The sequence below is a fragment of the Artibeus jamaicensis genome, unplaced genomic scaffold, assembly GCF_021234435.1.
Source record: "Artibeus jamaicensis isolate MK-2021 breed Jamaican fruit bat unplaced genomic scaffold, CSHL_Jam_final contig_471, whole genome shotgun sequence".
NCBI classification, from domain to species: Eukaryota; Metazoa; Chordata; class Mammalia; order Chiroptera; family Phyllostomidae; genus Artibeus; species Artibeus jamaicensis.
In genome coordinates, this window is record NW_026521850.1 from 5,981,696 (window position 1) to 5,996,267 (window position 14,572).

A 14,572-nucleotide genomic window follows, 5' to 3' on the forward strand; every position below is an offset into this window, starting at 1 on the left:
TCAGCTTTGAAACAACTTTATTAGAAGGCTATTTTCAATGACAACTTCCAATTCTGTCTTAATTTGCTTTTTCACCAATTCCAGTTATAAGTCTATTTATTTATATAGAACAGTGAATTTTGCATTGATCTTTGCATCCCATTTAAATCGTTCGCAGCGGGCCATTCTGGTGGGATGGAAAGTGCGAGGTGAGGCTGCAAACTGGCCGCATTACTGAGCAGGGCAGCAGGTGGGGGGAAGCCGGGAGGGAGGAGCCCCCTTGGGCCAGGGGCGGGGCCGGGGTAGGCAGCTGGCCACCCTCTCCTCTGACCCCCATCTCAAACTCACAGTGATAGGCACCTTGCTGCCCTGTCATTCAGAAACGGGGAAATACAGAAATCCTTCTGGTCGGAAAAAGGGTTTGGACTTCTGTCTTCCATGGAACTGAGACCTCACCCACGCCTCCTGCCCCCAATCCAACCCTCAGACCCTAAGGCTTCCTGGCTGCACGACCCCACCCCCCAGCCTGCCCTTCTCTCGTGTGGGCAGTGGCTGAAGGTCGCTCCCACAGCCTCCCTTTCTCTCTTTGCCCTACCTCTCAGGTGTTGGGTGGTACCAGTTATGGTGCCACAATCAACCATGAACATAAATATGAGTAAAAAATGAACTTGAAAATGACAGGCTATTAAACAAATCTATAAAAATAGTTAGGACATAACTCTGTTCAAATAAATACGAAATAAATAGGCTCCACGCAGCGCGGTAGGTGCATCAGTGGAATGTGAGGCTGGTCCCACTTTGCCCCATTTGGGATCAGACATGAATCCCCAGGGGCATCGGAAACAGACTTTAATGCAGTCGGCCGAGCTGTCTACTTGCTGTCTTCCCTCTGAAGCACAGAACTTGCACACCTGTCCCGCTGGTCTTTCTGAACAGAGCCTCTTTCTCAACAATGCACAGTTAAGGCCGTCCATCCCTTTTCCTTCTCTCACTGGGGCCATGTGGACGCAGGGCAGAAACTGGCCTTCCGGCCACACCACCATGGTGCCCCACAGCCTTCATGCCACCACAGGGACAGAGCTGGTTCTGAGCTAATGCCAGTCCTGCAAGAGTCCGGGGCCAGCTCCGAGCACCAGGGGACCCCAAGCAGCACGGGGCAGAAGCCTCCGGGTTTCAGGACCAGCACGCACCTCTCTGGAAGCCATGCGCCTGGGCACCAGGCAGCCAATGGTGGGGCTGGGTTTTGCCCCTGCATGCACACACGCATCGGTGCCCAGGTGAGGGTGAGCACACAGCCAGACTCCTCCCTGTTCCCTGTGCAACCTAGCCACAGGCGATGCTGTCAGGGCGGTGACGTCAGGTGGAAGCATCTGTCCCCTTTCGTGGACTGAGGGGAGAGGAGTGAGGCGGGTCACAGGAGTGGGCTGGTAGCCCTCCTTCTCCCATTTGAAAACAGCAGTGAGGAAGAAGCGAAGTGGGCATGGTGAAGATGCCCGGCAGGCCAGAGGGCGAGAGCCCTCGGCCGAGGGTCTGGGCGGGAGGAAACGGTGGAAGAACTAAGCTGGCCTCCAAGCCCTGCTGTTTGGCAGGCGCTGTAGGAAACATCCTGTCCCTACTGTGCATAAGCCTGTGTCCTGCTGACCCCTGGGCCTGAGGAGTACCCTCAGGTGTCCCCTGGGGCGGATGCAAGGGTCGGCCACAGTCAGCAGGACCAACCCAGGGGGCCTGCCGGCCCCCCCACCCCGCACGGGCACTTCCCAGTGTTCTCACAGCTCGGCTTCAGTCAGCTTAGTGTCGGCGCATTCACAGAATGAGATGGCTCCACCTCCTGGGCCACAGGCCCAGGATCGCGAGTCTGTCGGGCAGGGCCGGCCTCCCTCCTGTCACCGAGACTGCACGCCCAGCGTGACCTTCAGGTTCTCGTACACCACGTAGCTGATGCTCACAGCTGGGATCACCTTCATGAAATTGGGCGCCAGCCCCCGGTACAGGCCGAAGGCTCCCTCGGTCCGCAGGATGTGTCTGAAGAGGCTGCTCATGGTCACCTCCGGAGCGCCCTCAATGGAGGCTGCGAGGAGAGAGGTCGCCCGTCAGGGGCCTTACAGCAGCTCCTCCCCGGATCCCAACCTGCCCGGGGAGGCGGGCCCCTGGGACCGGCTTAGGACCGGCCTTACCTTGGGCCTGCATCCGGGTCCTGACCAGAGCCAGTGGGTAGCTGGCCAGCTGGCCACAGGTGCTGGACATGGTGCCACAGGCCAGGAGCACAAACACTCCAGGGTCTGCGCTGTTCACTGCATAACGCTGCAGCCAGGCATTCTTGAGTGTCTGTGAGGGGAAAGGGCACAGGGGTGAGCCAAAGTGCCTGTGAGCCCCGGGGTGGGGGTGGGGGGCAGGAAGAGGTTGGGGGGTTGGCGGAGACCCAGTCATTGGATCCGCATCACATGGCACCGGCATCCTGAAGCCACTGTAACCCGATTCTCTTGGCCTGGGCTGGCTGAGCTCCTGGCCCGCCTGCCCTTTTTTTCTGCTGTCACTAGGGATTCGTAGGCAGGACAGGAAATGGAGATGAGGCAGGGAGAGCACCCCTCCCCCCCAGGGCTCTGGAGATCTGCCTGCCAAGCCTCTAGGGGGCAAAACCTGGGGGCAGCCAGGGGCAGGAGACCCTTGTCATAAACGGATGAATCTGAAGGAGACATTCCCTGGTGCTGGTTCCTTGTCCCAGCCATCGCCAGTGGTCTATAGGCGAGTACGTGGTGAGGAGGGGGTTTCTGAATCTCTTCTGGCAGTTCAGGGGCCTGAGCCTTGCAGGGTCTCACCTCGTAGACAGCGAGGTCGATCCCAGCGTAGGGGATGATCCCCAGCATGTTGGGGACATAGCCTTTGTAGAAGGCGGCCACCCCTTCTCTGGCCAGGATCTTCCGGGCACAGTCCAGCATGCCTGAGTACTGGCCTGTCTTGCGTAGGGCCATCCGGGTCTTCAGAACCTGCAGAACCCAACCGAAGCGACAGAAGCATGAGCACAGCCCACCTCTCTCCCTCAAGTCCACGCACACTGCCCAGGACCAAAGGGGCCCCTCACCTCCATCGGGTAGATGCTGCTCTGCGCGATGGCCCCCGCCAAGGACCCTGCCACAAGTCTCTCGTGAATCCTCAGAGTCTCCTGGTCACTCCCGACAAGACGCTTGATCTACAACAGGAAGCCAACAGACTGATGCACCCTGGAGACCTGCACCCCCGCCCCGCCCCTCCTCACAGAGCCGGCAGGGTTAGCTGAGACACGGTGTCCCTGGCCCATCTGATGTTTTCCAGGAGTGGAAGGAACTGGCCCACAGTGCAAACGTCAGCAGAGCTGGGGTCAGACCCAGGCCTCCCGAGTGCCCCCCAGCCTGCTGCCCTTTGGGCATGATGACCGACTCCAGGTTCTGGGGCATCCTCGGGGCAGAGACCTGGGCCCAGGGGACGCTCAGCAGGTAGCAGCCAACTGACAACTCCCTGGGGAACCGGCTCCTCACCTGCTCATAGGCCATGAATTTGATGGCTGACTCAGGGGCAATTTTGAGGACATTGATGCCGTTGCCACGCCAGAGTGACTTGGTCCCACCCTCTCGGATCATCTGGGTGAAGCCTCCCACGATGCACATGCTGTTGCTGCGGGAGGCGTGGACCTGGGGAGGCGAGGACGAGGGTCAGAAAGGACTCGGGGCCACGGGGCTGCCGCCACCCGACCAGAGCCTTTTCTCACTGTCAGCCCCCAAGGATGACAGACAGGCTCTTCCCTGAGACAAATACGGCCACTGCAGGGCCGGCTAGGTCTCACCAGGCGCCTACTGTGTGCCAACACCATGCTAAACGCCTCCGCAATGAATACTTTTTTAAATGAGAAGAATGGAGCTCTTTATCATGGAAAAGTTTCAAACACGCATGACAGCACAGAGAATTATACAATAAGCGCCCATGGACCCGTGATCAGCTTCCACCGTCATGACGCCAGAGCCAAGCCATGTCCCCATGCCGCCCCACCCCCAGTGGGTTACTTTAAAGCATATGGCAGGACAGCCCTGGCTGGTGTGGCTCAGTGGACTGAGTGCAGGCCTGTGAACTAAAAGGCCACAGGTTCAATTCCCACTCAGGACACAGGCCTGGGTTACAGACCAGGTCCCCAGTTGGGGGCGCGCAAGAGGCAACTGATCCATCTATCTCCCTCCCTTCCCCTCTCTCTAAAAATAAATAAAAAATCTTTTTAAAAAGTAAACGAATAGAGTATACAGCAGGACTGTCATTTCATACAAGCCAAATACTTTCAATGTCCACAGCATCCCTAGGAATGTGGTAAAGAAAACAAAGAGAAGAGGGAGGTGATGTGCTACCAGCCCCTTTGGCTCAGAGGAATGAATTCCTGGGGGTCAAGTGACTTGTCCAAGGTCACACAACAGTGACTGCAGGCTGGGGAGGGTCAGATTCCGGGCAGAGAGCTCTTCTCCTTGAACTGCTCCACTTCCAAGGGGAGGTCACAATACCCTCAACAGGCTTCAGAACAAGGCAGGCGCAGGAGGGCAAAGGGGAAGGGGAGGATGACATCATTTCTGAGCAGGAAAGTGCCAGAACAAACAAGGGGACAAAGGGCATCTGGCCACTGTTCAGGAGGTGCTGAAGTCCAATGGCGCATACTTGCTCGGGGTGATTTTGCAACCCTGCCCCTGACGTTGGTCTAGCTTATCTCCGTCCTGTGGACATGGAGTCAGACATGTAGCCATGACAATGGTGCCCAGGCCAGGCGAGCATGTGCTCACAACGTTCCCCGTGTGTGAGGGAAGTGCGTATGGAAGGGTTCCTGCCACACCCTGTTCTCACCGCTTCACCTGTGCACTGTGTGGCCCTGTGATGTGACCCCTGACTTAAAGGCTCAGATAAAACTACGTCAGCTATGTGCAAAAGGTGACCCAGGCCTGGACCTCCCGTTGCCCTTGTCTGGCAGGAATTCCCATCCCATTTATTGGGGCAGGAAAATATGGGCCCAAAGCAGGGCCTTAGACAAGGGCGGGAGACCAACCCACGGAAGAGCCTCAGGGTGGAAACCAGGAGGTGCGGGGCCTGTTCTCCCACGTACCTGCATGAGCACTTTGAGTCGGTCCAGGGGCGCTGTGCAGGTTCTGGATACAGCCCCAGCCCCACCTCCGGCCACCAGGTGTCTCCACCACATCCCCGTCTGTCTCTCCTCCACTGTGAACTCATCAGGGACTGTCAGATTCTCACCCACATCAAAGATCTGTGAGGAAGACCAACCAGGATCAAACAAACAGGTCCTGGTGCCTGTGGCAAAGCTGGTGGTGGACAGCAAGGTCCATAATGTTTCGCTGTCTAGAATGGCCGACACCCTGAGGGGCCACCCAGAAGGCGAAAATGCCAGGTGGCTGGGACAGCGATACACCTGCCCCCACCTTGCACTCTGAAGGTGGCAAAGCTCTGTTCCCTGCCCATGGCCTTGGAGAGGCCCAGGCAAGGAATGTGAGAGCGCAGCTGGAAGGAAGCAGTTACAAAACCCCGTGAGACAGCCTGCCCATGGCTGCCAGGGAGCTCCTGCAAGAACAGCTTGCATGGGGATTTCGGCGGAGGGGCGCCAGGCTGGCTGCACTGAAGTGATCTAGCCACGGGTAAAATCCTCCTGAAACCCGCTGTGTAACCAGACCATGCTGGCGGAACATTATGTAACTCCTCAGCTGCGTATCGCTCTCTCTTCTGAGTGGCACCCTGCCTGGCCAGATAGTGCCAGCTCTGCTCCAGCCTGGGACTGTAGGACAGACCCACAGGTCAGCGGTCCATATACTTTCACCTGACAAAGGTGCCAGGTGTCCCTGGAGGGTGAGGCCCTGGCCTGGGAGCTGCAGGAGACAGACCAGGAGGGCCCCTCGGCCTAAGTGGATCCCACTGAAACTGGGGGTGTTCGGCAAAGACCAGCAGGGAGGGCTGCACCCTGCGTGAAGGGGGCTCGAGGGCAGGGAGGCAACAGGGCCCCTGCTGGTGAGGGTGCTGATCTGTATTTCTCAGTGATAGCTTTGATGAAGTGAGGGAGCAGGGATGCAGGGAGGGAACGTGTCCCTTTGCCGTGGAGAGGAATGGCACACAAAATGGGTTGGTCGGGGGAGGACTCTGACAGCAAGTGCCATTTGTTCCCCGGAGAGAGCCCCTGGCTCTGCTCGCACTGGCTTGAGAGGGGGTCTGAAGTGAGCCTTGAAGGACGGGCAGCCTGTGCGGATGGGCGGACACGTCTGGTGGAGGGACCACGTGTTCGGGGACTGGTCAGACTGTTCAGATGGGCCGGAGCATGGGAGACAGAGGGGGCACGCGGAGGGCTCTGTGGGGCTGGTAGAAGAGTGGACAGTGTCGCTGTCAGGGGGGTGGGAAGCAAGCAGGGACCCCTACCCTGGGGATGGGGACTGATGCTAGACAAAGGGGACCCCATGAAACCGAGGCGGGGAGAAACCGCCTCGGGCCGTGGGAACGCGGGGCTCACCGTGGAATGCTTCCAGTACAGGATGATCTCGGGGATGTTTTCCACGGGGTGCAGAAGGTGGTAGTCTCTCCACTCGTTCCAGTCAATGGTCATCGTGCCGTTCTTGTCCATGCTGCAAGAGGGGTGCACGGTTGCCCACGTGGGAACAGGCCCCGCCCGTCAGCCGCACTGCCCTCCTCCCGGTGAGCCCAGGGCGGGCCTGTGGCCGCCGAGGAGAGAAAGCAGGCTGGCTCCACAGGTCACTTTGCACAAAGATGGCATACACGGCCCACGAGAACCCCTTCTCATCAGGCACAGAGGTGAGGGGGGAGGCAGTCACCAGGGTGACGGGGATACTTACTAGGTGACAGGGCCCCAGAAGTGGCCCGTCCGTATTCTGACAGACAGACAAAGGAGGATGCAGAGGAGAGAGGAGAAACAACACAAATAAGTGCTCCAAGCAGACGTGAGCGAGGCAGCCGCACGGCCCAGCACAAGGACGCACCCCACAGCAGCCGGGGAGTGGGCACAGGAGGCTGCTGGCCAGCACCGGCCAGCCCCGGGTCACAGTGATGTGGACAGGCTCGGCCAGGAAGGGAAGCTGCTCTGGGGGCTATTCTGTGCAGCTCCCCGGCATGGCACAGCCATGCCGCCCCCAGGACCACCGCTCCCCTTCGACCTGCCTTTTGGGGTAGCACACCGGACTACCGTGTCATGTCTGCCTTAGGGGAGGGCTGCCTCGGGAGTCCCTTCCCCTTCACAGCCAGGTAAAGAAGGCTGTTCCTCGCTCACCTTTCACCTACTTGAAACCTCCCCCCTCCCCACTACCCTGGTCTCTTTCAGGGTCACTGGTGCCTGGGCACACTTCCAGGTGACTACTGGTTCTTCTGATGAGAGCTGGAACCTGGGGAGTGGTTACTTATTCATCCCTTCAAACTACCAGAAGCCAAAGTTCAGACAACAGGATCAGTAACACAGAGAATGACACCAGAGTTAGTGCAAGGACGCTTCTTTCGTCACACTGTTTCATTACACCAGTTACAGAGACAGGCTAAGCACGCACCTCTTGAGAATTTTTTCTGCCTGTTGCTCTGATATCTTGACCCCCAGGTCCCGCAGGGACTGCATGATCTCCTGAGCATCGATGCGCCCTGCAAGGACAAAGGCTGTGAGCTGCCAGCCAGGCCCAGGCAGTGCCCGAGGCCGGGCCAGCTGGGGCCCCCCCGAGGTGGTGCTCACCATCATTCTTTTTGTCCAAACTCTTGAACACCAGCCTCAGTTTCTTCTCATGATCTTGGAGATAATGGACGAACTCTTCAAAGTCTAGTTGCCCATCGAGGTCTTTATCACCAGCTTGTACAATTTTCTATGAAACAAAAGTAAAGTCTTGTCCTTTAGCTCACGCACGAGCCTGTCCCTTGGGGGACCCTGTTCCCAGGAAACAATTGTGCTAACCTGTGAACAGAGCCCTCGTGACCCAAGAGGCTTCCCCTGCTCTAGTCCCTAAGCCACCACTCAAATCCCCAAGGGCTGGCCAGAACCCAAGCACAAGCCCACCTTTGCTTTCCTCACAAGCAAAGAGAAGAAGGTGCTCCCCGCCCCCACCCCCACCCCAGGAGCCATGGCAGGCTGGGTGAGTTTTCATTCCAATAGTTCTAAAGACCAGCTCCGTGTACCGCCGGAGTCAGCTGCTTGGCTCCCCTGCAGCTGTGCGCCTGGCCCCGGGCCGCAGCCCACATGCTCTCTGCCCAAATGTGTGGCGAGCCCCAGAGCCCAGATTCCCCCTGGAACGCTGCAGCTTTCTCTTTTCATCCCCACACGTGGCGGTGCCCCAGACCAGTCAGGTGGCTGGGGAGAAGGTGTGGGGCAGAGCTGGCCCCTGCCAATGCCTGCGCGGCAGAAATACAGCCAGAGAGAACTCGAGGCTGGAGAAGCAGTGAGAGCCACAGGGAGCTATTTCGGAGCATGTGCCTGACGGGGGAGGCTGGTGACATAACCAACCTGAGCTCCCTCAGCCAGGCACCGAGTGGCAGGGGAGCTCTGCTTAGTTCGGTGCCCTGAGAGGCCAGAAGAGACCTTGCGGCTCTAGGTTCTAACCTGGGTCCTGCTAAATGTACTATGGCTAGCGATCCGCTGAATCCTCACGATCAAGCTGTAGGGACCCAGGCACCATCACTTCCCCACTTTACAGAGAAGGAAACAGAAGCTCGGAGAGGTTAAGCGATTTATCCCAGGTCACATAGCTAGGGAAGTGGTGGGCGGGATTCAAGCCAGGCTTGTTGGACTCCAGGGCCACCTCCCTAGAGATCCTGCTGCCACCTGAAAGGTTAATCTCAAGAAGGTGGGGGACATGCATGAGTCACTCCAACCCAGCAACACCCCGAAAACAGGAACAGAAATCTCCTAAGGAAGATGATTGTAATCTTCCTGTGACCAAATCTCTTGGTGAGAATCCATTCACTATCTGCAAACCAATATGGGTTTCAAGTCTCAGACCAGTGGGCTTGGAAACTGACAGACTGCCGGCTCTCCAGTGATTACCATCAGGTGCTCTTGGGGCCACCTGACTGCTCTCTGTGATTGCTCAGCCACCAAGGGTGCTTGGAGGAGGCCTGGGCAGACACCGTGTCACCTAACATGATCTCAAGAGCAATGCAGTGGGTGTGGCCGGAATGTGAGACCAATGCTGGTATTTTACCTACTATCCGAAGTTATGCTAACTTCCTGAGACATCTGCGCTCTAGATTTGTGGCAGGAGCGGAAACAGACTCTCCTGCTGTTTAGGGAGGAGGTGAATGGCAGGAACAAAGCTCTTTGGCATCAACACAAACCACGAGCCCCTTTGGGGTGGGCGTGCTGTGATAGAGGCGTGCTCAGGACAGCTTATTTCAAAATCATCTCCCACTCCTTGCTTCTACTTCAGAACGACTGGACCTATTTCTGTCTCCTTCCCTTGATACACAAATCAGCACCCCCTGCACACCATCTGCTCTGTGCCCCCACGGACCCTTAGGTATGGCATGGAACCAGATTAACAGAGAAGCTGGGATAAGCCCTTTTTAGGAGGCAAGCAACCTCCACAGGTCTTTCCCTGTCTTTAAAATGGTAATGATTTCTGCTGCCTCTCTGTTCCAAAGGAGCATCTGGGAGGCTTCCCATACCTCTGAGTGCTGGTTTGGTTCACCCAGGGCTCAGCCAGGCCAGCTCCAGCCTCTGCAGCTCCGGTCCCAACTCCTGAGCCTCCAATGAGAAGCCTCTCCCCTGCTGTGTCCTCCTGGTATCCTCCCTCCAGCTCGGAGCAACACCCCACAGCAGCTGGATTGTACCCCCTTCTCAGGAAACCCTCTCCCTCCCCCAACAAGAGGATTCCTTTCCATCTCTCCCACAAGCGGCTTCCCTATAATTCAAGACTTGGAAGTCACACGAAAGTCAGTCATTCCTGTGAAGTAGACCTTTTGCCAGCTATAGCCACATGACAACCGAGAAAAAACGCTCCCATATCACAGGTGACCCCCTACCCACACTCATCCATTAACTTCACCATCACTGCTGAAATACCCGCTGCCTTTCCAGGCGCAGCCTGGCCAGCCAGGGCCCTGTACACACCTGCTTCCACTGGCGGAAGGTGGAGAACTCCTGGGAGGGGATAAAGACGCTGAGCTTGAAGATGGACTTCAGCTCGGAGGGAAGGCCCTTGGACTCAAAGTACTGGAACTCGGTCTGGGCCTCCCCGATGAGCGGCACGTACAGGCACAGGCAGAGCATGCTGACGCGAGAGCCGCACCGGCGGCAGCGGGAGCGGTTCGGGCAGCGGGAGCGGCTGGCAGCGTGGAGAATGGGGAATGCTGCTGGCCAGCAAGCTGCACAAGATATGCCGGGGCACGGCTGTCATTGGCTGCTCAGGCCCCGCCCTCTACTTAATTGAAAAACTCGCTCTAAGTCCAGCCAACAGCCAATGAGCACAAAGCCCTAGATTGCTCAAGAGAGAGACGCGTAAGGATCAGATCTGCCGTCACGCTCCCACTCCCTCCCGGGGTGGAGGGGGTGGGGGGCGGGTTTAACTCTAACAAGAAAGGCAGAGCTAGCCGCCTGCCCTGCCTCGGTACCATGTCCAAACAAACCTTCACCCTCAAGCTGCCAACCGCGCCAAATGAACAAATAGACATTTTCCACAAGGTCCCCAAACACGTCACACAATGCGGCGAGTTTCTCCCCTTCGTCAGTCATTCCCGACAGAAAAAGAAGTGGATGCAGAGGCCGAATCGATGCCCCCTAACAACGGCCCAGTTTAGCTGTGAGAGTAGAAGTGTGCGTGTGGGGGGGGGGCGTGGGGGACGGCCGTGTCCCCAGCCACCCGTGAAGTGGCCACACCGCGCCCTCCTCAATCGCAGCGGCGGGCCGAGCCCTGGATTCAGGCTGCTGTGTCTCCACGGCCTTCTTGGCACAGCTCCCACCGGCTCCCGTGACCCTTTCCAGGCCACTCCACGCGCAAGCATTTCGGAAGCCACCTACTCCCCTGCAGGCTTCCCAGGGGATCCCACAGCACCGAGGAGCTGACGTGTCGGGGCAGGGGTGAGGACAGGTTAGGCTAAAAGGTCGCTGTGCTAAGGGACACGCTGGCAGTACCCACCTGGGGCCAGCAGCCTTCCAGCCTGCACCTGCACGCATGGACGTGTGACGCTTTACATCAACTGAAATGAAAAGTTCAGTTCCTTGGTGGCATAGCCACAGCCCAATGCTCCACAGCTGCAGGCACTCAGCATGGCCACCATCACAGAAAGCTCCAGAACGACCCTTTGAGGTGAGGCTGAGAGGAAATCTCAGGTCCTGCAAAGCCGAGACCTGATCTTCGCTTCGGGGCGATCCCAGGGGAGAAGCCTGCATCTCTACCTCATCCCCTCCCCACAGGAAGTGGCAGAGACTCCTGCTGCGGAGGAAGAGAGGAAGAGAGACGTCACGGCGACGGGAAGGAAGGCGGCGGCACCACTTCCTAATACAGACCGATGCGCACCGGCCGGAGGACCCGAATGGACGGCCACCCTGGGGGGACCAACCAAAGGGGAATTTCTTACCACACTAAAAAGCTCTTCGTGAAGAGCTTGAAAACAGGATTTTAAAAATAAGATGCTGAGGCTTACGCAGCATAGCATGAAGCAGATTTAAAAAATTCGTAGAACATTCCTGCCTCTCTAAAAGGGATGGATCCCTGGTGATGCGTCCCTGTAAACTGACCTTGGGCTTCACTGGGGTGGGTCCAGAGGCCACGCAGACAGAGTCCCACTTAAACCCCAGGACACTGAGCTGTCTGATCCAGAATGTTCTGTTTTGGGGCTATTTTTATCTCTATAGCTGCGATCCTTGAAGGCAGGAGGCTACTGTTTCCAGCGCTGGTACCTCCTGGTGCAGAAGGAGCCCTTACCTTGACCATGGAAGGTGCTGGCTATAAACAGCTTCTGAATGAATGAATTGGGCCTGGCAGGCCTCTGAGACCCCGATTTCACCAACCTCAACAAGATACTAAATTATTATTATTATTTTCATTTTAAAGGAGGTTCACATGAATAAATTCCTTTGTTAAATTATTCACATTTGCTTCTGAAACAAAAATAAATTACTGAGAGCTTTGATCATTTCAGTGATGGCTGCAGTCATTCCAAACAGCAAATATTTTGACCAAATAAGAAGTCAACTGGAGCTGTTCATTTCCTAATACACTGTATTTTTCAAATAATTTTGGTTACTGTACCCCTGAGTTTTTTTCTTTTTGTACCACTGAGTTTCATGATATATTTACAAGACAAATCTGAGAACAGATTTGAAAACAAAACTGAATAAAAGGGAAACCTGTATTCAACATATAAGGAAAAATTACTAAAACACGAATCCACTAAAAAGAGCAATTATTTTCTATAAAAAATAGAATGGAATTTCCCTGATTATAACAAAGCTCATTACTTTACAGACCAACGGTCTCAGGAAATGTTCTCTGAAAAATTCTGCGTGTGCCTGCCAAGGTGTTATTTTTCAATGCCAACACTAATCCAATTCTGACGTTAATTTTTAACCGCAGTTATAACTTAATGGTACTATGCAGCTGTAATCAAGTCCAACGGAACACTGTCCCGGGACAAACGCAAACTGGTGTTTAATGACCCACCGCCCTGAGTTCCAGTCGCCCCACAGCTCCATTTTCACGGACACACCGGGGATTCTTCCTTCCAAGGTGAGCCGATCTCCAGGCGCCAGTATCCAAACTACACGCTTTCTCCCTGGAATTATCCAGGGCCTGGCTCTCACGACACCAGCCACTTAAAACACCACCCAAACCCGACACAGCCTAAAGGAGATTTCAGAATTCGCTTCCAAAGAGCTGCTGTCAGGTGACACTGAGCACTGAGGGGGGCAGCACCCCAGATTGGAAGGTGGCAGGAGTGCGGGAGAGGCAGAACCCGAGCAAGTCGAAGCTCAGCCTCAGTTAAAAAACAATCACCAACAACTGTATCTGGGTCGCTGCCTCTGAGCGAACACAAGGAAAACAAACCCGGAAGACTAATGATGCAGGGCCGGAGTCCGTTCTGCTGCTTTGCGCCAGCGCAGGCGCTTTAAGGTCCCGCGGACCTCGCTGTCTCTCCCCCTCCTCTCCTCTCCCCTTCTCTGCGCTCTAATTCTAATTTTGTGACCCAGATCTATTTTCGTTTCCTCTCCGTAGCAATTAGCATTCAGGAATAATGACAGCAACTTCAGATCCCTCCAAATTTAGTGGCATCAGGTTTCATCAGCTTGGTACTGGTCCTCCCAGAGCATCTTCTCATCCTCAAATTGGCCAATGGCACCACAAGTTTTCCTCGTTCTACCACTCTGCTTCACGCCTGCAAAACAGGTGCTTCCGGTAGGTGCCAGAATATGGTGAGTAAGGCCAGGGCAGGTAGACTACCTTAGGGAGTGTAGCAGTAGGTCATAAAGTATTCCCCCCCTCCTCTGCAATGTCTCAGAGCAAGCCAAAATATTAATATTCAAAGGAGCCTTGCCAGCGTCAGGTAGCTCTAGCCCCACCCACCCACACAGCTCTCGAGAACCTCATTTGCTGCTGGGGCCACAGTGTCATTTGACCATCAGGTTGCCATGACAGCCCAGGGTAGCCTGTTTCCAATGAAACCTGCCTACATTTGGCAATCAGACAAACAATAAACAAAATTTTCTGGTCTTCCGAGAAGATAGCCCCTGAGGATCTGAATGCCTGGCTGCCGCTAAGGGTACCTCCCCCTCCAGACTAAGGGCTTTCTTCACCAGCAGATTAACTGTCAGAGGAAGATAAAGGGGAAACTGGAACAGTTCCTAGAAAAAAAGCTCACAGCCACCTGACTCACTAGCAGACATATTTAGACAGAGGAAGTGAGAGCCAAACAGAGTCGTGCAGCTGGGAAACTGAGAAGCCTGAGAACCAACGTGAACTTCTCTCTGAGGCCCCTGTAGTGTTTGGGGAGCCTCTTCCTGAGAAAAAGGGTAAGGCTGGGCCCCAGGGACCAGCGGTCACAAACCCAGAAGCCCACCTTCAACAGTAGCTGCTCCGGGAAAGGGCACAGGCTGCAGTTGTCCCTGCTGTTCCAAGACTCCCTTTATCTGCTTTTCACGAGTCCACACTGCCCAGGAGTGTTTGCCTTCTTGCTTCAAACCAAACCAACTGATCCGCCCCCCTCTTGGGGCCCCCCCCCCCCGCCCAGCCAGCTGACCCATCTCCCTGCTCACTCAGTGAAAGGTGTGGGTCTCAGGTTCAGCCCCCCCCCCCTTTCAATCTTGATTCTAAGGAACAACAGACCAGGAACTAAGCTGTTCTGAACAGAAAGTTCTGATGTGAGGCCACCCCGGGGAAGGGCTGGCAAGAGGTGCCTGTGAGTCTGGAAGACGGAGCAGTTAATTATTCAAATCATAAGTAGGTGACTTCAGAAGGGAGCCAGCCAACCCCTCAACTCCTTGGCCACAAGGCAAGCTAATCTGGAGATAAAAGTTCCTCTCGAGAGACTGTACCAGCTCGGTTTTTAAGTTCATCTGAAATAATGAAAAGGTAGGAAGTAGTACCCCTCGGAGCACATCTCAAGCACAATA

The 14,572-nt window shown here is 55.8% G+C and overlaps 1 protein-coding gene across 6 annotated transcripts in view; it reads right to left on the reverse strand.

The window, feature by feature from the left end:
- Nucleotides 1-14,572, reverse strand: part of SLC25A25 (solute carrier family 25 member 25) — a 34,995-nt gene continuing 20,423 nt past the window's right edge. For 2 of the 6 annotated variants that reach the window (XM_037154157.2, XM_037154293.2), the window contains exons 2-11: nt 7,709-7,835; nt 7,533-7,620; nt 6,831-6,866; nt 6,491-6,602; nt 5,087-5,245; nt 3,492-3,644; nt 3,059-3,166; nt 2,796-2,963; nt 2,154-2,304; nt 1-2,047 (exon numbers count right to left, since the gene is read on the reverse strand). In XM_037154157.2, the coding sequence (XP_037010052.2) occupies nt 1,863-2,047; nt 2,154-2,304; nt 2,796-2,963; nt 3,059-3,166; nt 3,492-3,644; nt 5,087-5,245; nt 6,491-6,602; nt 6,831-6,866; nt 7,533-7,620; nt 7,709-7,835 (1,287 nt within the window). In that variant the 3' untranslated portion in view covers nt 1-1,862. Of the gene's footprint in view, nt 2,048-2,153; nt 2,305-2,795; nt 2,964-3,058; nt 3,167-3,491; nt 3,645-5,086; nt 5,246-6,490; nt 6,603-6,830; nt 6,867-7,532; nt 7,621-7,708; nt 7,836-10,075; nt 10,360-14,572 lie in introns of those variants that run through there. The other 4 variants (XM_037154231.2, XM_037154356.2, XM_037154424.2 and 1 more) reach the window with 3 other exon arrangements.